The sequence below is a fragment of the Phymastichus coffea genome, unplaced genomic scaffold, assembly GCF_024137745.1.
Source record: "Phymastichus coffea isolate CEN01 unplaced genomic scaffold, Cenicafe_Pcof_1.1 PCOF00227, whole genome shotgun sequence".
Taxonomy (NCBI): domain Eukaryota; kingdom Metazoa; phylum Arthropoda; class Insecta; order Hymenoptera; family Eulophidae; genus Phymastichus; species Phymastichus coffea.
This window is the reverse complement of record NW_026707038.1, coordinates 45,454-66,844: the sequence shown is the minus strand read 5'-3', so window position 1 is coordinate 66,844 and position 21,391 is coordinate 45,454. Positions and strand designations below refer to the sequence as shown.

Below are 21,391 nucleotides of genomic sequence, written 5' to 3'. Positions count from 1 at the left end.
TACTTGCCGCTCGATACAAGAAGAACAATATTCATGGTTGCTTTCTTTTGCGATGTTGCAGCTTAAAATATATACTTATCGGCTAGGGGGAGGGGCAACCGTATTAATAGATATACCTCATCGGTAAATGAACGCGTAGCGTATAGAATGTAGAAAATACGAAATATTGCGCCTTTTCTCTTAATAAAAGGTGTGACGATGCTTATCTTCGATCGTGCGGCATTACACTTTCTTTCAAGACCTTTCGTATTTTTACAGCTTTATTTTAATCGTTAATCAATACTTTGTTTTCATTCAATTGAGGAGCGATCTGCTCCCGCGTCTTGACGTCATTCATTCCGAAAAAGATCATTGTCTCCGGTCGAAATCGCCCCCGTTAATCGTTAATAAAATTAATCTTTTTCGGCATTTTTCTTTAAAAAAAGATACGGCAATAGTACACTATTATTATACACGAAACGTGTGTCAACATTTAACTTGCTTTTTTCAATAGGCGCATTACAGCTAATCGATTTTATGATTGAGTCTCGGTGAATCACACGAAGGAGTAAATTTTAGTAACGATTAATCACAACATATTCTCATTTGAGCACTTGATTTCTTTGCGTTCGCCTACTAGCCTATACATATTTCTCTATAAACTTCAACTTCCAAATATTCCCATTTTTAATTTTTTTCATGTCCTTTATTATTACTTGTCGGTACAAAATAACTTTGACGAATGATTGCATTTCGAATACTCGTAAGTGTGTCGGGTGGTGGGTGCGAAAGTGAGAGGTGAAGTGACCGTGATAACGGGAATCGTCGGCGAAACAAGGGAAGAAGTCGGATAATGACCGAAGAAAGATGATGAGAGCAAGGAGAGAGAGAGAGAGAGAGTAGAATTAAATGCATATCTCTGTGACGATCGAGAAATTGGTCGATCAAAGTTTGCCGATATTTGCTTAAGTACATATGTATAATTATTGTGTCAATGTATCATATATAAACGCGCATAATCAACAAACGAGGCTTTTGTCGCCCTTAATTATTCAGTCTACAAAATAATTGGGTGGAATGACGGGCTCGTTGGGGAATGAAATAACGAGCCGTATATCACTTAGCTACGTGTTTAGATTGACTACTTATACGTACGATAATGAAAAAGGGCAGAGAGAGAGAGAGGGAGAGAGAGAGAGAGAGAGAGAGAGAGAGAGAGAGAGAGAGAGAGAGAGAGAGAGAGAGAGAGGGCAAGGTTGCTCGAGCACGCAGACGGGCAGCAAGTTTCCGCGAGGGGAAGCTGGCTCGTTGCGTTCAACTAGTCAGACCCGATGCGCTAGCTCGCCACTATTGTCGTTCCCCGTAAGCGATCGGTCAACTATTCACGTAACGTTAATATTGCACGCGCCGGCACTGAGAGGCAGTCTCGCTCTGGAGCCCGCATCTCGCTCAAGTAAATTAGGTTTACGTGTGATGGGTGTCCTCTGTGGCGGTGGCGGTGGCGCTCGCCGGATCGTCCCGTGGCCCACTTGTCGTCCCTTAATGCAGACTACTTAGGAGCTAGACTCGTACTTAATCGCTAGCTAAGGTTATCGGTAAAATAATGCGTATCGTGGCTAAGGTGCGGGCGTGCGTGCGGGTGTCTCGTTGAAGCGCCCTGCCGACCCGCGCCGGCGCGCAGCCCCCGAGCGTCAGCGGCGTAGGCCCGTTCGTTGTCGGCGAATGCGTCGCAGCGTCAGACGGTGGTCACGTACTCGCGCAGCTCGGACTCGTCCTCCTCGTCGGGCGACCAGGGCCGCCGCGAGCGCGAGGCGTCCTCGCTCTTGGCGCGCGAGAACAGGCCGCGCCGCGTGGACTCGCTGCGCGGGTTGTAGCTGCGCACCTCCTCGCTGAGCGAGCGCTTGGCCAGCTCGGCGTGGCGCGCCGGCGGCTCGAGCGCGAGCGCGCTCGCGCGCAGCAGCTGCGGCCGCCGCGGCGGTCGGGCCGGCAGGGGCCCCTCGGGGCCGGACGCCGCCGCCGCCGCGCGCGCCAGCTGCTCCGCGTGCACGCTCGAGCGCTTGCGCTGCTCGGGGCGCGCGGCCTCCTGCGACTTGGCGCGCGCCGCCTTCTTGCGGCCGACGCGCGCGCGCAGCGTGGAGCGCTGGCGCAGCGGCGGCGCCGGCGAGGCGGCCGGCGAGACTGAGGGCTGCGGCGAGGGCGAGGGCGAGCGCCGGGCCAGCGACTGCTTGCGCAGCTGCGCGGCGGTCACGGTGCTGGCGTCGTGCGGCGACCAGACGGGCGTGGACAGGTCGGCCGGCGGCGGCGGCGGACTGCGCGGCGGCGACTCCTCGCGCCAGGCGCCCTGGTAGATCGGGAAGCAGGACACCTGGTTGAGCATGCGCATGCGGAAGCGCTCCTCCTCGTTCAGCTCGTCGGCGCTGGGCTCGGGCGGTGGCGCGCGCGGCGGCGTGATCTTGTGGAAGTCCTCGGGGCCGTCGGCCGTCTCCTCCTCGTCGCTGCTGGTGGCGCGTAGCTCGGCCAGCCGCGGCTTGGGCCGGATGGGTGACTCGTCGCAAGGCCGCCACTGGATGTCGCTGATCTTCTTCGTCTCGCGCTTCCTGATGCCCACGGCGGGCAACGGCGAGTGGCCTTCGTAGGGCGCCCACTTGGCGTCGCGCAGCTGCACGTCCGCGGAGATGAGGCGGCGCACTACGCGGTTGTCGGTGCGCAGGATCTGGTCGGGCTCGGGCGACATGCTGCGGCGCACGCTGTACTTGGGGCGCTCCTTCAGGCTCTTGCTCTTGGCCTCCTTCGAGCCGGACCAGCGCTCCTCGCGGCGCTCGGCCGGCAGCGAGAAGTGCGGTTTGACAGCCCACTTGGAGCGGATCGCGCGTCTGGCCTCGCCCAACTGGGCCCGCTCCCGCTTGCTCGCCTTCTTGGCGTCGACCCGCTCCTGTTGCTGCTGCTGCTGCGGCGGCGGCGGGGGCTCGGGCTGTGCCTCGGGCTCGGGCTCGGGCTCGGGCTGGGGCTGCGGCTGCGGCTGTGGCCGCGGCGACGAGGGCGCCGGCTGCTCGGGCGACAGCGAGGCCCGCTGCTGGCGCCTGCGGACGGACTCGCCGCGGCGCCGCATGGGCGGCAGCTCGGGCGTGAGCGAGCGCACGAGCATGGGGCTGGGACGCCGCGACTCGGCGCTGCCCGAGGGCGAGGGCGAGGGCGTGAGCGAGAGCGCGCGCGGCTGCCGCGGGCAGGTGCAGCGCTGCCTGGGGTTGACGTGTAGCTCGGGCACCTGCAGCGTCCACTTGGGCTCGCGGTCGTGCATGCGGCTGTCGTCGCTCAGGTGCTTGCGCAGGTCGTACTCGGCGTCGGGCCGCAGCGACCACTTGTCGCCCTCGGCACTGTGGTGCTTGCGCAGGTCGGGGCGCTCGGGGTGGCGCTTCTCCGAGCCCGGCGTCAGGCTGCCGCCGGCGACCGCGGCGTGGCAGCCGCAGCGCGCGCGGCTCGTCAGGTTGACGTCGGTGCGCGAGGTGTGCATCTCCCAGCGGATCTCGGCGCCCTGGCTGGCGTGCTTGCGCAGGTCGCGCAGCGCGTCGTCCGGCGACAGGAAGCTCTTGTACTTGCGCGACTCGCCACGCTGCAGCAGCTGCTGGCGCTGCTCCGGGCCCAGGGCGTCTAGGTCCTCGATGGTGTAGCAGATCTCGAGGCGTCGCCGTCGGCCGCAGCCCTGACAGGCGGACAGCTCGTCGTCGGTCTCATCGGCCGAGGCGCCGGAGGCCTCCGAGCCCGGCGTCGACTTAGATGTCGAGGGCTGCGCCGCGGCGCTCGCTAGGTCAAGCTGCGTGGGCCGTTCTAGCTTTGGCTGCTGCTGCTGCTCCACCGGCGGGGGGGTCTGCTGCTGCTGCTGCTGCTGCTGCTGCTGTGTCGGGCGGCCATCGTCAGAGGGTCGTGACGTCGCAGCGCTGCCTGGCGATGCGCACCAGCAGGTGGGTGTAGCTCCGTCAAGCTGCCTTGGTTGGTACTGCGACTCCGGAGACAACGAGGTTACGCTCGAGGCCGTTTACAGGTAGATTACTCCTTTCCGTTGCTCCGTAGGCCTGCCAACACACAGCCATCGTCAAATCTCGGACCCCTTCCGTCTCGCCTCCTTCGCCTCTCGCTCGCCCTACTATTATTTACATAACATTATTTACGTGCGCATAGTCGACTACTCTGCCGTTAACGAGGAAACCGACAAAGTACTTGTCGAGTTTCAGTAGTATAAGTCGATTTTTGTCAGACACGTCTGACTCGATAAAACGCGAATGTCTGCTTTTTCTAAATTTAGTCCCGAAACTCTCATCGAATCGATGTTCTCTTTGCAGGATACACTTTTATAATGAGTATTCTCCGATTATGTTTGACAACATATCTGACATCAATAAGCGAATGAATCCACTAGCTATCGTAATATCTGGAAACGCCTGAACTCTACAACGCAAAAATGAGTTGATGGAATCGTGGAATTTTTTATTTTGGTGGAGTGGGTAGTCGTCGAATCATCTGGCAGCATGCAAGTCTTCGATAGAAGGAAAAACGGAGTACTTGTGCTGGTAAAATTTGCAAATTGAAAGCCGCATCTACGAGTGTGAGTCGGGTGAACACGACTTCTTCTTCTAAGTCAGAAGAAAAGGTGAGGCTCGACGGTGCGATAGAATTAGAAAGGATGATTGGCGCAACGTGCCTTTAGTTCGGAGAAGATCTCGGTGAAGTAACCGGGCTCGCTGTTGATGCGCAGCATCTTGGAGCTCAGTCGGTTGACGATCAGCAAGCACCTGTCCCAGAATTTGTCCTTGCTGTCCTCCACGAGGAAGGGCTTCAGCGGGTAGCTGATCTCGTTGCCCATGTAGCTGTACGACAGGTACAGGCAGGTCAGCACTGTCGCTTGCAGCTCACGCTCCGACGCCTCCTTGCCGTCCACCAGTTCGCGTACCAGCATGTACACAAACACCACGTTCGCTGGGTTGATAAACGCTACGTCCTGCAACAGACATCGCAACATTCGTTTCAACCCTACTCCTCGGCACTGTCCTTCTTAAGTTTCGTTGAGAAATTTCAAAGCACGACGACAAAAAAATCCTCGAGCAGCTATCAGCTCGTTACAGAAGAAAGGAGAAAATTAATAGAAAAACTTTGTCCACGAAATCGCATTAGTTTTCATTGAGAACGTTTCATGCGCAAGTTTAATTACTCGCGATGCCAACGGAATCGTATAGGCGTGTCACATCGACGCGGCGTGTATTATTAGTCGACATCGATAGAAATATAGAGCAACGATAGTTGAGCGTTACATTAACGGAGCGAGGCGCTTAATTAGGTCAACGGACGTATGCTGGGGTGGGTGAGGGGGTGAGTAGAGAATAAATAGAGCTCGTTATCTTATTAATAGAGTGCGTTCGCGCGGCAGAGCTGCAAAGAAAGGGACGCCGCGTCAAAAGCATGCGATAATAATGCAGCGTCAATTAAAGGGAGCAAGTTTGCAGCGTAACAGCTGATTTGCCGGCGATGATGTGCAAAAAGAAAAAGCAGAGCGTCCGTCCTTTGACAAAGTCCGCAGGCATAGCTTTGACCTGGATAACAATTCAATGAGAAGTGCCGGCGTTGCAAAACCTCAAGCACAACTCCCTCTCCTTGTGATACATACGAACGTCGACAATAGCGTGGCGCACAATTGATCCTCGGCATCCACTCGCCCTCTCACCTCCGTCCCGAGCCGTGTGTTTACTCGCTGGCACGAACAGCGATGTAGCGTAAGATCGATCGACAGTGGCCCTCCCCCGAACATGCTCGCGTATACGCACACGTATCGTGCGCGCGGAAACGTAGCCGTGCGAGCGACGAACGCGAACGGTTCTCTCGTGAAGCTCCAACGCGCGGCAACGTGCGACGGACGAGCTGCGACCCGTAGCGTCCGCCTCGGGAGCATTCCCATTGGCCTATTTCGCGGGCGACTCGATCCAAGGGAGGCGTCGCGACTTCCGCGAGTCTCGCGTCACGGAATATCGATGCCGTCCAAAGCGAGCGGGCGCAAGAGGCGCCGGGCGCGGGCTAATTAGTAGGGCGTGCTCGCGCGATATCGGCTGCAGCAGGGACGCCGCGGCGAGCCAGCGCAGGATCGATGACCCCGATAGCGCTCGGGCCGAAGCTCGCTCTGTCGCAAACCGCCGCCGCCGCCGCCGCCGCCGCTGCACTTGACAACTTGGCTTTGCCCGCGGCGCCTAAACGCCAGCTCGAGCGAGGGGTGGCTCGCGATCGGCCCTCGTCACGGCACGGCTATTAATTGGGTTTGGCGCGAGGAGCTTTCGTTGCCAAGTCGAGCCCCCGCGCGGACGGTCGGCCGAGAGTCGTCGGGCTCGGGACAACGAACCGTCTGGAATTAGCCACACCCTCGCTAATGCGAGCGTCGGCCGAACCTGGCCGCGCAAAAAGGACGCGTCGCGCTCTGTCGCGAGCACTCTCGCGCCGACTCGCCGCGCACCGACCAAGGAGAACAATCGGCGCCCGCGAGAGCTCCTTTCGAGTGGCCCTTCGCAGGATCGATCCGCGTTTTATTGCGGCGAGCGAGACTTGTCTCCCTCGCACGCCAAGGGCCACCACGCCGCGCTAAGCTTAACCCCTGGGCTTGCGTAGCAGCGAGCCACAGCGAGCAGTGGTGAAAAAGCGCGGCTCAACGGAAGGAGACTACGGCTGCGCGCGAGCGTAGTTCTCCGTCTCGGTCGTCAAACGGGCCACCTGCTTACGTGCGTATGCGCTAGCGAGCGCTCGAGCCGCGTTTTAATTCCATTACAAGTAAGCCGATTCCGCGCTTCTTATCTTTCTTTCTTTCTTTCTTTTCTTTAAAAGTCTGCCTAGTGCGTCGTTGCGTTTCCAAACGGGCTTTCGATTTTTACACGGCCGGCTTGGAACGTCCTCGCTTTAATTATGCTGCGTTGAGAGAAATGACGCGGCGCCTGACCGCTCGAAAACAGCTCTCATGTTAACATTATCATAACTGACGGGAATGGCTTAACCGATGACACTAATAGAATTTCGGTACAAGTGGAATTGCGTCAATACCGTACGAAATGTTTTGTGCACGTCAGAGAGTGAGAAAGAGAGAGAGAGAGAGAGGAAGAGAGAGAGGGAGAGAAAAAATAGTTATCAGGGTCAAAGTGGGTCAGAATCCATTTCACGGATGGTATATTTACGTAAGCTCGTGCGAGCGGAGATAATTGTTACGGCGGACAGGCGGAAAAAGCGCGAGTAGGGGAGATATGTACCCAGCGGAGTGGGGGACGAGCTTGGACGAGTTGTAAGCCGCGGGTCGATACTTACAGGGGGTGAGCGGCCCCAGCCTCTCTTACCGGAGTCCTGCAGCAGCCGACTGCAGGCTCGTGTGTTCAGGCCAACATTTCCAGCGTTTATATTAGTTGGCTGAGCTTGCCAGTTCGGGAGCAGATTCGACGACTTGGATTTGCCGGCTTAAACTCATCTAGGCAAATACTTTACTTTCGTAATTGCACCTCGTTTCGTCTCTCGCGAATACGTATACTTTCTCGTCATTCGTCTTCCGCGCTGGGTGCGCGGCCAGCCGATCTGATTTTTGATCGGAATTCTCAACTACAATACTCTCTCTCTCTCTCGCTCTCTCTCTCTCTCTCTCGAATTACGCGTCTTCTTCTGACGTGCACACTCTTTGAAGCGTGAAATTCGCGACCAAGTCTGCTGACACTCGTCTGACATTGGCTAATCGCATTATTACGCTGTTTTGGCTTCCTTACGAAAGACACGCGCGAGAGCGCGTTGGCGCTATTTAAATATACTCGCCACGCGGAAATAAGCTGCGTACGTACCTGCAGTATCGACGGTCGTCGTGCGGCGGATGTACGAGTTGGCGCTTTTTGCGCGCGTCAATTCAATTTCTCGCGGGCGACAGTTGTGTAGGCCGAGCGGATTATCGCGATCGCCGAAGCGGCCACGTGTTGCGCGTGTCCTAGTAATCGCAGGCGCTCGGCTGCGAGTCTTCCTCCTCCGAGTCGCGATAAGCAACAACGATGACGCGCACTGCTGTGAACTTTGGCGGCGCGCGCGGAGGCCTCGATAATACCGAGTCCTTGACGCTCGCCAGAGTCGCGCGGATCGAGTCTACATTCCAGATAAATCGTGCCTAAATCGCGCGCGAGTTTTAATTGGCTATTATTCGTCCTTAGCTTGACTTTGCGGCTGGTCATCTGGAGTTACTCCCACTAACGAACGCAATTGCTCTCTATCGATTTCATATTGTTTTCAAAAGGGTCTATGATTGCGAGACGCGTTGACGTCGAGTGTAATTAGCATCGCTGATAAAGGGGTTGTCGATTATTATCCCGAGAGCCGGCTAATATATACGTCAATTTAGCGGCTCTTCAACAGCAAGACAATCAGCGCAACCGTGATCTGATATTGATTTGCTGAATCCCGTATGAACGCACATGTGTAATTATCTGTTTGAACGATAGTATTAATCAACTAAATCAATTGGTGTAAATGCAATTAGAACAGTGGTAATCGATGGGCTTTGGCTATGAGGCTAGAAGGAACGATCGAGACCGATTGTCAAGGGTGACACACGAGTACGCGCGACTTTGAAAAAGTGCTTCGCGAGTGCACGCAGCACAAGTGTTAACCTTGACTGATTAGACGTAGGAAGAGGGCGCACGTGCGCGAGTTCTCTCATCGACGCCTCGTTATTTTCGCGCACTCTCAAATTCAACGGAACGCATGGCTCCCAGCGCGCCCGACGATTTGTCGCGTGTTTGTTCTGGAGATTATCCGCTGCTAACTCCCGAATTCCCCTTCCTTCTTCGTAGCGAAGTCTGCCGGCGCTATCTGTTTTCCCGACGACTTATCATCATTTCGCGGGTATTAGCTTTCCTTATCCTCACTTTGGCGGGCTGTATAGTCAAAGATTGACATTTGCTGTCCGTGCGTCGAAACGAATTTGGCTGGGCGAAGCAATTGCCGCCACTCGAGCCTTATTTGGTTGCGACAATTTACAAGCCGCGAGCTTCCGTCGTAATCCCCTTTGATCGGCCCTGGGTCGCGGAGTTAGTTAATAGTTCGCGCAAAAAGCGGAGCGTCGGTCGAGTTCGCGTGCGGCCAGGGCAAAGATGGCCTCCTTTGTTCAGGTAAAAAACAAGCCTGACCGCAGGATCTCGCGGCAAATCGATATCGCGCCGCGTCGCAGCGTCGCAGCGTCGCCGGCAGCGTAACGCGATAACGAAGCCCAGTGTGCTCGGAGCCTTCTTGCCTGCATCCGCCGCGCGCCTGCGTATGGCGTTGCGGTCTCGAGCCTTGGATCACGCGCGAATAGCTCGCACGGCCGAATCGCAGGTGCGAGCAAGGCGAGAGAACGAGAGACGCCGACGCCGAGCGGCAACGAGGCAACGGGGCAACGGGCGCGCGCATTCCGCGAGCGGCTCGCGATGTTTATTTGGTTTCCGTCTGCGGGCGCTCGTTTGATCGGGGAAGCCAAAGCAAAATCGACGGAGAGCGGGGCGCCGCGAGCGGACGATTGCTCGTCGACGCGCGGAAAATCGATGCGCCCCGCGAGGCTGCGACGCGAGCCACGCGCGAACGCTCGCTCGGCTCTGCTGCCCCTGTCCGCCGCGGCTACGCGACTTCGGCCCACGGCAAGCGTGCCGAGAGGAACTCGGTTGTCCGGCCCGGCCGGCTCGCTGCTGCTGCTGCTGCTCGCCCAACGACGCGCCTTTCCTCGCGAGAACTTGTCGTACCGGCATCCGAAGGAGCCCCGTCTCTCGGGGGACAAGTATTTCGCATCGGACAAGTGCTTTGAAAAGCGATAGAGCATTCGGGGTCTATAGCGGGAGGCGACCTAGCGTAGGTACAGCGAACCCACGTTACTCGGCGTGCGGGGCTGAGACGACGCGGTGAGTGGCGAGCCGAAGGCGGTCACGTGGCGTCCGAAAGCTCGCTCTCTCCTGCGTGCGCGCGCGTCCGCGGAGCTGTGGAATACGCGGTGGTAGCGTCGCCGAGCAGCTTAGCGCGAGGCTCGATACCGCCCCAGACTCGTGCTCGGCGGATTTTAATTGGAGAGCACCCCTGCTGACTGATGCTGCTGCCGCCGCCGCGCCGCTGGGGCGAGAGCTGAATTATGTACGGCCGGGCGGACGGCTGCAGGGGAGCGTGCCTCGTCTTTACTGCGTACTGCGCGCGCTATCGCAATATTGGCATTGCCACGGAATATCTAGGAGAATCCCAGTCCTGTTCGTTTGGTTGCGCGCGGCGCGCGACCCCTCGCCCGACCTTTACATTTTCGGTGTCGCTCTTGCCAAATAGCTTCGCTCGGTTTTTACGGCCGGCGGTAGGCTCCGCGAGCGACGAGACGCCGAGTGCACCGCAGTCGCGTGTCCAGTGGCAACGGCACGTCCTCGAGACTGTCGACAGCGATCGGCCGGAAGAGGAACGACGACTGGCTTGCGTCCGCGGGAAGCGAGGGCTAATCCGTTTACCGCGCATCGCGCGGGATATGCGTCTCCGCGGCCCGCCGCGTGACACATCGCGAGACCCTGCTCCCTGGCGCCTGTCGCCCCGCGTCCAAAGCTTACACGCCGGACACGTTTTTTGCCCCGACTGCGGTGATTCTTCTCTCTCGCTCTCTTGCGACGAAGCGCGATCGAAAGGCTGTAAATCGCGACACGTGCGGTCGACGGATAGTTAGCGAGCGCGTTGCGATCTTTCACCTCCGCGTCGAATTTCATCCGATTAATGGCTCACAAGCGGCATGGAGGGAGTCGTGGAGGGGATGAGGCGGCCGCGATAAATATTGCAAGCTCGCGCCACGTCGATAATATCGTTCGTCCGGGAGCGCTGCACAATGTATCGAAGGGATCGCCTTGGGTGTACGATGGACTCGCCTGCAGAGACAGCGTGGGAAAGAGAGAGAGAGAACAAATCTGCATAATCTACGGCGGGGGGATGATGAAACATCGCGGAGAGCATTTCGCTCGGAAAATTGAAGGCGGATCAGTGGCAATGGCCCGAAATAACGAAACGCGACGCGGAACGGGAGAAGAGACGGCGCGACGCAAGGGAGCGGTATTTTCGCGACGGCCATCGGACGTCGCCGCGCGGATTGTTGTGAACCGGAGCCAGCGAAGCGAGGCGCGGCAGCGGGCACCCGGTATAACGGTCAAGAATGGCCGCGACAGAGGGCGCGATCGACGCGAGGACCAATCGAGCGCGCGTTGGCTCGTCGTTGTTTACGTTCGCGCGGTCGAGCGGCAACTTACCTGCCAGCCCTGGAGGAGGAGGCTTCGGTCGACCGTCCTGAGCCACATGACTGCGTCGCCGGCCTGGAAGTCCCTGAGCTTGACGCACTTGGCGTGCAGGTAAACGCCGAGGCACTTGAGCAATTCCGAGGTGGAGGCTTGGATGACGGTCTTCCTGGAGGCCGGCGGCTGCGGCTTCTGCGCGAGCTTCTCGCACTGCGCACTGTGCTGGCTGTGCTGGTGGTTGTGGTGGTGGTGGTGGTGGTGGTGGTTGTTGTTGGAGACGGGCGGCTTGCTCTGCTGGTACGAATAAAAGGAGGTGTTCATCGGCGGACCGATCATCGATACCTGTATGATCGCCGAGGGAACAACCAATGAGCGTCGTCAATCGTGTGTCACTGGCAGCGATCGGTGCTTCGCTACGGCAAGCTTTCGCGCTGGACGCACGTGCGTGCGCGCGCGCGCCTCGCGCAGCCGACTAGCGGCCGATTGGCGCTACCGACCAGGGAGCTACGCGACTGCCTACAGGACAAGCGGATTGGGCTACCGACGAAGCGGCAACCCGGGAGCGCGGTACGCGCAGCGCGCAAGCTTCGTACTGACCTGCGGCGTCTGGATGTTCTTGTTCTTGTCGGTCACGGGTATGTTGTCGAGGGGCTGGCGGAACTTGATGTTCTTGTTCTTGGCGTTGTCGAGTTTCTTCTTGTTGTTGTTGACGGTGCTGAAGCGCTTCCAGGAGAGCGCGCCGATTATGAGCGAGTTCTTCTTGAGGTTCTTCTCCAGCGCGCTCTTCTCCGAGATGATGCGCGCGCTGTCATTGTTGTTCTGCGACAGGTTGATGTTGTTCTGCAGCAGGTTGTTGTTCTGGGCGTTGGGCGGCTGGTTCTGGTTCTGCGGGCCGGCGCCGAGCTGCGCGGCCGCGCTCTTGTTCTCGCGGTTTTTGGCGTTGTTCAGCTGCTCGTAGCTGTAGTTGCTGAGGCCGAGCTGGGCCTGGGGCTGCTGCGGGGGGCTGGGCGGCAGCACGCTGGCGCTGCGCTCGCGCGGGGTCAACGACAGCACGGTGCCCATGCTGCTGTCCTGCTGCGGGGTGGAGTGGCGGCGCTGCGGCGGCTGGCTAGGCCGCGGCCTGTCCTGCTCGGCGGCGGGCGGCCGCGGCGGGCTGTGGCTCGCGGCGATCCTCGGCGGCGCCGGCTGCGGCCTGGCCGTCGGCGCGGCGGCGGCCGCCTCCCGGGAGGGCCCCGTCAGCGGGCTCGCATCCCCGGGCTCGACGGCCTCCTCCACCACGGGACCCACCACCTCGCTCAGCCGTCCTCCCAGCCTGCTGCCGTGCGCGCGCCTCGCCAGCGACCGAAACCGCGCGCGCGCCCACTCGCTCAGCCGCCTCAGGCCGCCTCAGGCCGCTGCCGCTGCTGCCGCTGCTGCCGCTGCTGCCGCTGCTGCCGCTGCTGCTGCTGCCGCTGCTGCTGCTGCTGCGCCGCCCCGCCGACTGCTGGCCCGCGAGCTCGGCCGAGGATCTGCGCCGCGCCTCGCCTCCGCCGCCCGAAATGTCGGGACAAGATGGCGCGGCCGCCCGATCGATGCTCCCGGCGCTCGCCCGCTCGCCCGCTCGCTCGCGCTCTCCCGCGGACGTGCGCGCACTCCCCCGCTCTCCTCGCGCGCTCGCCCCGCTGGCCGAGCTGCAGAAGCTGCCTCCGCGGCCCTCCTCCGGAGCGGCGACGACCACGACGACGACGCACTCGCGCCGAGCTTGCGAGACTCTCGCTCTCTCCCTCTGCCTCTGCCTTGCTCGACGGGGCTGCGGAGCTTGCGATGGCTGACCGCGATCCCGCACACTGGCTCGCCCGGACAACTGAAGAGGTGCGGCTGTTGGCGCGAGCTCGTGTGACGATGCACTGGCGACGAGCGGCCGAAGGGTTGTTTTGACAATGTGCCGTGCGCCCGAGCTTTCGCGCGCTGCGCAGCCACTGCTTCTCTCTCCTTCTCCCGCCCTGCGCCGTACGCAGTGTGCACGCCGGCCTCCCTGCCGTGGCTAGCACTGGCGCTGGCGCTGGCGGCGTAGCACCCACCCTGCGCGCGCACCCGCTCGATAACGCTCTCCGGCAGCGCCGCCGCCGTCGCGTCGACGTCGGCGATGCGTACGCGAGCCGCGCGGGACACGCCGACGCGACTCGGCCCTTCCGCGACCCGAGGACTGCTCCCGCGGCGCGGATTTTCGCGGCCCCTCGCTCCGATCGTCGCGCGCGCGCCGCGAGCCAGTCGCTCGACTCGTTGGCGCGGACTGCGATTTCATCGACCGCGGCGCGGCTCGAAGGCCGACGGAGCCAGCTCGCGCGGGCCCGCTGGCTGCGTCGCTCGCCCGGCGAACGCGACAGGCGACTCGCGGACGATCGAGCGGAACGGCCTGCAACGACAGTTCGACGGATTCCGACGGCAGTTATCTTGGAGTGCTCGGCGAGCAATCGCGTTCCGCGGTGCGTTTGCTGCTGCTCGTCGGGGGAATTCGGCGATCGACGAAATCGATCGCGGGCCCCGCGCGATACGTATGCGTAACGAGGCGATCGCGTGCCCTCGCCACGCTCGCGACTAATACGCGAAAGAGCTGCCCCCCACCTGGACTCGACGATCCGTGTACTGCCGCTCGACCTCGATGCCCGACGACTTAATCAGCAGTTTCTATTTCGTTGCCCGCGCTTATCAGTTGTCGCGAGGTTGCGTTCGTATGGCAAATCTCTTCTCTCTCGTCCGGTTTCATTCACGGGCGTCAATCGTGATATGTTTACCTGTAAAATGCGTCCGCAGTTCGTAAGCATTCGATATTCCTCGTTTATACACGTCGAGTTATTAATTTTAGTCCTGAGCAAACAATTTCGCAACGAGGTCGAAGTAGAATGTGAGCAGTAATGTTGTTTTAGTGTCGAGGCAATGAAGTGGACGTTAAAACGAGCTCGTTATTCATTGCAGTGCTTCATTGTCGTTTCTTTACAACGGCCAACGAGGCCCGGGCCTAGGACCCCAGCAGGTTAACGACGGGTTTAGGCTCCTCGCAAAACTGAATTTCATTCGTTCTCTTTTAGTACATCCATTGTACAAACGTACAAAAATGCTTACATGCAAACAATAATAGGCTGGTATTTTATTTTAATAATACATATTTAATATATAAATAAATTTGGCATTGCGATTTCATTGCTAAATCATATTTACGAACGATTGCTAGAAGTGAAAAATATTTTTTCATAAAAAAATCTACCATTTCTTTCTGCGTACATTTACAGCGACATGAGAAATCTACATCGTTAAGGAAAATATAGTTAAAATATCATTGCAAAATTCATTTGAGGCTTTATCGTGTTTTAAACAGACACAGATGGGTATTTTCATGTAATGGTCCATAAAACTCATATTTTCGATAACTGTGATATTTAAATTTTTTCAAGTTCAGGTTTTAATCTCTTTTTAACACCACTTGAATGCTCTCTGACATGTTTATATTTACGTATATTTTATTTAATTAGTAAAAATACCATTTACTAATTATAGTAAACATGCGCGGGTAAAAGGAAAATTCCACGCAACTTGTTTGTTTGCCCTTGTCGTCCGCCGACCACTAAAGAAGTCCAACTCATGTTGTGAGTAGCATAAGCGCGCATCAACAAAAACCTGATGAATCTTGTCGCCTTGCGGTGGTTGGACTGGTTTCTTCGAATTTCAGTTTCTGAGTATTTTCAACAACCTCTAACAAATCTGTGTTTCAAGTAAGTTGCGATCGCGTGACCAAAAATACCAATGATTACCGGAAACACATAATAGAGCGAGTCTAATGTCTCCGTTTATATACTCTTAATTACTACACGAACTATCTAAGATTATTAGAAATTGTATTTAAATATTAAAAATAAGGAAGCTAAATACTATAGAATAACATTATGTTATTTAGCCGACTTTTTTTTTAAAAGGTTCCCTTTGTAGTGCCTGGCTTCTTTCGCAGCGAAAAAAGAAAAAGAAAAACAACAACACGACTGTGCCTATTATACGATTCGATTGCGGGGACGATTGCTACAAATGGAATGGCCGATAAAGCCAAGCAATAGCAGAAGGAAAAGTGAAAATACGTTCGCTCGCACCGGTCTTTCGTTTGATTTATGCCCGGTGTTCTATAACGCTTCGCCAGTTTGGCCTTGTCAATTGAATTCCAGACCAATCCTACTCAAACCGACTATTTACATTCCTGCTGATGTTGAAACAATAGATCGATCAAGACAGTTTGGCGTTCGTAACGTCGTCCTACAAAAATTTCGGATGAAATTTCGTTAGTCAATTATTCGCTCATCGTTCTAATCGTAACGATTAACAAGCTCTTTAAATAACGTGACCCACTTCCTGGCAAACAAACGCATATTCGTGAAATGTTTCGGTACTTTTGATGAAAAAGCGCAGCTCCTGAATCGACTGACATTCATTTCAGCTGTCGGCACGGAAAAACTGTTGCAGACGTGGCAAAGGCACATCAAATCCGACAGCGAATAAAAGAGAAAAATCACGGAATATTTATCGCAGTCGAACGGAATTCGCGGCGATGATTTTTATTTGAGCGTCAAAGCTTTTTGAAGAGCGGCCGGTTAGAAGCGAGTGGGCTCTTTTATTTTTCTTCTATTTCTACATAGAAGGTATATCGCACAAAGCAGCGAGAAGTGGCAGGAAATGGAAAAAAGGACAACAAAGCAGGAAAGCGGAAAAAATTGGCGACTCGGAGATTTTTCATCGTCCGCTTGCGCGAACAAAGCGGGGGAGAGAGAGTTAGTTTCACGTCAATGAAGGTGAATCTGGGTCGCGCCAGCTCGATACTGTTTCTCGCACTTATATATATGTCTATACATATATATATATATATATATATATATATATATATATATAGCAGCGGCACCTCGCACAACGTATGCCTATGTACGTTATCCACAAACGTGAAATCCTTATTCTGCGACGGCGGCGGACCTTGAAAGCTCGCCGCAGCGCATCTCGACTTTCCGATTGACGATCCGCCGTCGAGCGACGCTGGCTCATCGACCATGGACGGTTGAGACCGATCCACTCGTTGACCTTACGAATTTCTGACTTTCTTTTTTGATGCAGCGTACGCCTCGCCGAGAAGCCGAGCGTTGACGTTTCGTCTATTTTCGAATGCAATTGATTCTCGCCGAGCAATGGTTATCTTGCGCACGCAGCTCTAAATGAAGTTCGATGCGGCTAGCGCCGAGGCTCGATTAGAAATCGCCATTGCCGTTCTCTAAGATCCCGAACAACGGACGATTTTGCGCCAGCAGTTTTCGTCCTCGGTGTTTGCTCCAACGCGCGCGAGCATACCAACTTGGAGGGCAGCAGGCAAAATATCGCAACTTTTGGTCGTTTCAGGACGCCGAGTAACTTTGCCAACCAAATGTGAAAGTTGGCTAGCGCGCACCACTACGGCAATCGATGCCCGTGCTCTCGGGGAACAGCATTATTTTGACCGAAATGAGCCCAGCACAATCGTTAGAGCGTAGCCTTCAGATCTATTGTCACGGAATCCCCAATAACTAGTGACTTTCCATAATGTGCTCGACAAAACTTTGAATAATGTCCAAGGTTCGTCGAGGAGGGGGGAAGAAATCGGATGACCTCTTTGGCATTTCTTTGGTATTAATGCTTTGCGATAGGTCCAAGGATGGTCCAACCGTTCGGGATTTCCTGGACTTCCAAAGTGCGATACGGACAATCCATCATCGGGTAATTTGGTGTCGGATCCGCGGCGATTAATAACGACGGACAAGCGTCGGTGCATCGACGATGCCATTGCGGGGGTGCACTCGCGCGTGAAAAACGGGTCCGTTGCGCGCGCACTCTCTCTCTCTCTCTACGTCGTGGTCGCGGACGCGCGTCCAACTGGCCATGCCGGCACCGCGCAAAACCAGCCTGCATCCACGGTTTGTATTCATTTTCGCGGCCAATTGAATGTTATTTTAGCGGCGCAGCGGGCCGCAAAGTAGTTCAGCTTTATAAATACGACGAGGCAGGATAAAAATAAGAGGCAAATGAAGCGAGGGGAGCGCTCGGTCTCGAAGGCCGCGCGGGTCGCGAGAGAGCGCCGAGCCGAGGCGCGCTGTGCGTGCATGCGCCGCCGCAGGTTGGCGAACGCCGTGGGGCAAAAAGGCGATTGCTCTTCCTTGCTAGAGAACAAGTAGGTTGATTGAAATGGAGGACGACGCTGCGAGGAGTATATAAGAATAAAATGCGCTAAAAATACGCCTGCCGGCATCTCTTTCTGTCTGCTCCGAGCGGAAAATCGAGTCGCCGCGGCGCAACGACGGCACCGAGCCGACCTCGATACGCCGAGCGATGTTCATCGGCGCGCGCTCCCTGCCACTATTGCATGTTTTATACAGGGGCGCGCGCGCGCGGCTGCTGGCGAGCCGCAGAGAATCAATGTGCCGGCGACGGCATCCCGACGAATTTCGGCTGGCCTCCTTCGTGCAGCCGCGAAGAGCTCTTCGATCCTCGGACGGGCCGCGCTCGGTCCTCGGATGGCGGCGGAGTGCAATTACAGGCCGGGCTTTACAAGCCGAGCGTGAACTCGGGCGCGGGTATGTAGGTAAAGGGCCGCGGCGCCAGCAGCCCCCTCGTCTGCTCACCGTGTAGTACATCACAGCTGAGCGAGACGCGGGGGCGGCTGGCTGGCTGGCGGAGCAGCGGAGAAAGAACGAAAGCCGCGTCGTCCCCCAAAGCGGCGCGCGGTAGACGGCCGAGGAACCCCGGGACGAGCCAGCATCGCCATAGCAACCCCGCGTGCGCGCGGCCCCGCAGCCCGAGGAGGAATCAGCGCGCCGCTCGCCCTGGACGAGTCGCCGAGTCGCCGAGTCGCCGAGTCGCCGTCGCCGCTGCTTCGGCGATTTACATAATTATTCGCGTTACTGCGTCGCTGAAAAGCCACTCGATGCCTCTCTCCGATTGCTCCCGGCCAATTCCCGTTTGCCGTGTCGCTCGCCCGATCTCGGTCTTTTCTTCCGTTCTGATTTTTCGGCGGCTACGAGTGAGCCGCGTGACCGCGCGGCATTATCGTCGGACGATATATAACTCACGCGGAACTCGAGCGGCCGGCGCTCGCGCGGATAACGGAGAGCTCTCGAGAGCGCGACGGCACGATATAATCCCGCAATCCCGCCGCCTCCGCGGGCGATGAACGACGCCGATAAATTGGATAGCCGCCCGCGTCTTGCCGCCGTGAATTATGGCTTTCAATCGCATTTCGCGCGCTCCGTTGATATTTCGATGTGAGTTATATCGGCAGCCGTTATTTTGACCTGATTCTCCATTGATCGGCTTATTATTCAGTGCCTCCTCCCGGTCATTTTCCGCACGGCGTAATGAAAAGTCTACGCGTGCTTGTCGATCATTTACTCCATAACGATTACTTCATATCCATTTGCTGGCGATGCATAAATATTCGTCCTAACGCAAATGGAATCTTTCTGCTGGATTTACTGCTATATCTGTAGAATATATGAAACCATAATCCTATGGATACTAGAAAGGTTCGTTTGGCACCTGGCCGTTCAATCAGGGCCTACATGTAATTTTCTTCCAATTCGCCTGTAATCGATAGAACATGTCTGTGGGAGGACGGGAACGCGTTGTCCGGAGAAATCTGTCAGCCTTCCTGTTTCCAGCAATCAATCTGGATGACAAAATTTCGATTTCTCTGTATTATCCTCCGAAGCGACTTTCCAGCCAACGAGCATCGTTCATTTTCCAAACAAACGGGGCGCGCCCGAACGTTAGCAACGGCGACGCAGTCGTCGAGCTCGTCAGACCGATCATCGAAGCGAATGATCAGCGACGTCCGTCGAATTATCGTTAATGTTCGTGGTTGAGTGGGGAGGGGGGGGGGGGCAAGGAGGCGCCACGAAGCCGGGCTCAGGACGCTCGAGCCTGCGAGTGATAAATCGCCGCGGGCCAGTCTCGCGCAGCTGTTCGTCCGACGCCAGTCCTGATTTGCACGTGGTCGATCTACCCGTTGACGGTCGCAAATCCTTACGGGCGCGCGCGCGCGCTTGCAGCCGATGCCACGCGGCAAGCAGGCGCCGCGACCGACGGCTCCGATTAGCGATCGGTTCTGAGAGGAGAGCAAGCGTCGCGCGAGAAGCGAGACCGACGCAGCGGGATGCCGCTGCTTGTTTCGCTGACTCTGGCGCTGCTGTTAGCCGGCGCGGTCGACGCGGACGAGTCGCCGGTATTGCCGACCACGACACCAGCGTCCACGACCGGCGGCAACAACCAGACGATGTCGGCGATGCCGATGCCCGAAGCCAAACGAGCTCCCGAGCCGCCGATGTGGGCGCCGAGCCCGCCGGATCTCACGCCCATGATGATGCATCAGCAGGCGCCGATGGCTGCGCAGCCAGTAACGGCGGCGGCGGCCCCGATCCACCACCCGATTGTACCACAGGCAATCTATCCTGCGGCTGCCGCCGTCGCTCATTCGCCGCCCCAGCAACCCGTGCCGCAGTCACAGTCGCAGCAGCAGCAGCAGCCCTTCGTGCCCGCCAACTATTATCTCCCCGGTAAAAGCACGCCGTTTTTTGTCTGCGCGCGATAATGGGCACGACCGCTGCTCCCGTCAATGAACCGTGAAATATTTGACGTCTGCGGCGCCGTTGCTCTTTGCTTTTTTCGAGTCAGCTCTTTACTTGCCCCGTCCCATTCGATTTCCACTTTCCTCGGCGAGCTTTGATTACCCGGCGAAATCGGCGCAATTAAATGCGTTTTTGTCGTGAAACATCGAGCTGGCGAGAGGTAGATGTTTCACGGGCAGTTTTACGGTTCGGTTGCAGCTGACGAGTACCCGGCTCATCAGTACGGGGCGGCCAACGAGTACCGCAGCGAACACTACAGCAGCTATCCGCCCTTCGAGCCACAGCAGCCCAGCTACCCGATTCAGGCGCAGCAGCAGCAGTCGCTGCAACAACTCGACACCTCGCTCATCCCCACGGCCAAGCATTTCGTGCTCGTCAGCTTCATTGGACTTCTGCTGCTCTTCGCCATCATTCAGAACTCCATCGCCGCTGCCAAGCGAAAGGACGCTCTCGTCGAGGTCCTGTCCAACAGGAAGAAGCGCGACATCGTCGCCTTAACGAGCTTGCACAGGATGGTAAGAGATGTCGGACATTTTTTACGTGAAGTAAAACAGTAAAATGGCCTATTAGAGGGACAAACGCGTAACCATAAAGCCGCTCGTGCTCGCAGACTCCGGAGATGGAATTGGCGCTGAAAGAGGACGTTCGGGTGCGCTGCATACAAAGGACCCTCTGCTACGAGAATCGCAAGCTTCAGGAAGATCTCGGCATCGTCGGCAAACTGCTCGCCAAGTATTTAACGTGAGTGTCGTCACTTTTATCCTGATCCTCGAAAGAGAGAGAGAGAGAGAGAGAGAGAGAGAGAGAGAGAGAGAGAGAGAGAGAGAGAGAGAGAGAGAGAGAGAAGGACCGGCCAAAGTTGGGAGCAGCCAGTGATTTGCGGGCGCGACTTTGTGGCTCGCCCAACTGCTTCCGTGCGGAGAGGACCGGCGCTTTTGTGTGCGCGCGCGAAGACTTTGAAAGTCTCAATTGGCAGCCGCGCCGGTGACTTTTGCGAGTGGCCGATTGCGCGAACGAGCCGCACTGCGGCGCGAACTCTCCTCGGGGTGCGTCGACTGAACGGCGCTTTACTTTTCTACTCGGTCTTTTCTCAAGCATTGTTTCCCGCTCGAAATCCCGACACGCGTACAGAATACCCAAGTTTACTTTGTAGCACAACTAAATGGACAACGACGATTTTGCGACTGTTGGCAGGCGTAACGTGCAAAGTTCTCTGAAAGATTTGTCGCCAGGATGGGGACGTCTTGTCGAGGATGCAGCCAGCGCCGGATTGAGAGGCGAGGATTGCGACGTCCTCTATAGAGATTGCAGCTCCGCATTTTCCGATGAAACCGAGGAAAGCGACGTCCTCGAAGAAGACGAGGACTAGATTGCTCGCGATATGCATTTAAATTGCGATTGATTTCATGCTATTTTTAATAAACGTTGAATAATAAAAGTAAAGAAAGATCCACTACTTGACGAAATCGGTGTGAGAAGCGTGGG

General features: G+C 56.7%; 3 protein-coding genes across 6 annotated transcripts; 1 reads left to right on the top strand and 2 right to left on the bottom strand.

Annotated features, from left to right (window-relative positions):
* Positions 1–1,714: 1,714 nt before the first annotated feature.
* LOC131674311 (serine/arginine repetitive matrix protein 1-like) lies at positions 1,715–3,888 on the bottom strand. The gene is made up of 2 exons (XM_058952908.1): positions 3,883–3,888; positions 1,715–3,763 (listed from the first exon to the last, which is right to left on the bottom strand). The coding sequence occupies exons 1-2, from the start codon at positions 3,886–3,888 to the stop codon at positions 1,715–1,717; spliced, it is 2,055 nt and encodes a 684-aa protein (XP_058808891.1).
* Positions 3,817–12,613, bottom strand: LOC131674306 (cyclin-dependent kinase 5 activator 1). Of its 2 annotated transcripts, none has more exons than XM_058952901.1 (4): positions 11,844–12,613; positions 11,262–11,588; positions 4,676–4,972; positions 3,817–4,049 (listed from the first exon to the last, which is right to left on the bottom strand). In XM_058952901.1, exons 1-4 carry the CDS (start codon positions 12,306–12,308, stop codon positions 3,954–3,956), a joined length of 1,185 nt encoding a protein of 394 aa, XP_058808884.1. In that variant the 5' UTR covers positions 12,309–12,613; the 3' UTR covers positions 3,817–3,953. The 2 variants fall into 2 exon arrangements, with proteins under 2 accessions (XP_058808884.1, XP_058808885.1); XM_058952902.1 differs by having other exon boundaries at positions 11,262–11,537.
* Positions 12,614–19,090: 6,477 nt separating this feature from the next.
* LOC131674302 (uncharacterized) lies at positions 19,091–21,342 on the top strand. 3 transcript variants are annotated; one of them, XM_058952896.1, is made up of 4 exons: positions 19,091–19,834; positions 20,105–20,421; positions 20,517–20,647; positions 21,101–21,342. In XM_058952896.1, the coding sequence occupies exons 1-4, from the start codon at positions 19,435–19,437 to the stop codon at positions 21,273–21,275; spliced, it is 1,023 nt and encodes a 340-aa protein (XP_058808879.1). In that variant the 5' UTR covers positions 19,091–19,434; the 3' UTR covers positions 21,276–21,342. The 3 variants fall into 3 exon arrangements, with proteins under 3 accessions (XP_058808879.1, XP_058808881.1, XP_058808880.1); XM_058952898.1 differs by having other exon boundaries at positions 20,501–20,647; positions 21,101–21,241; XM_058952897.1 differs by having other exon boundaries at positions 20,477–20,647; positions 21,101–21,241.
* Positions 21,343–21,391: the final 49 nt, after the last annotated feature.

Coding starts and splice junctions, on each gene's coding strand:
- LOC131674306 (XM_058952901.1), bottom strand. CDS start 12,308: ATGGGCACCGTGCTGTCGTTGACCCCGCGCGAGCGCAGCGCCAGCGTG. Junction 11,589..11,843: donor AGAACATCCAGACGCCGCAG/GTCAGTACGAAG, acceptor GCGATCATACAG/GTATCGATGATCGGTCCGCC. Junction 4,973..11,261: donor TCCTCCTCCAGGGCTGGCAG/GTAAGTTGCCGC, acceptor TGTCTGTTGCAG/GACGTAGCGTTTATCAACCC.
- LOC131674302 (XM_058952896.1), top strand. CDS start 19,435: ATGCCGCTGCTTGTTTCGCTGACTCTGGCGCTGCTGTTAGCCGGCGCG. Junction 19,835..20,104: donor CGCCAACTATTATCTCCCCG/GTAAAAGCACGC, acceptor GTTCGGTTGCAG/CTGACGAGTACCCGGCTCAT. Junction 20,648..21,100: donor CTGCTCGCCAAGTATTTAAC/GTGAGTGTCGTC, acceptor GACTGTTGGCAG/GCGTAACGTGCAAAGTTCTC.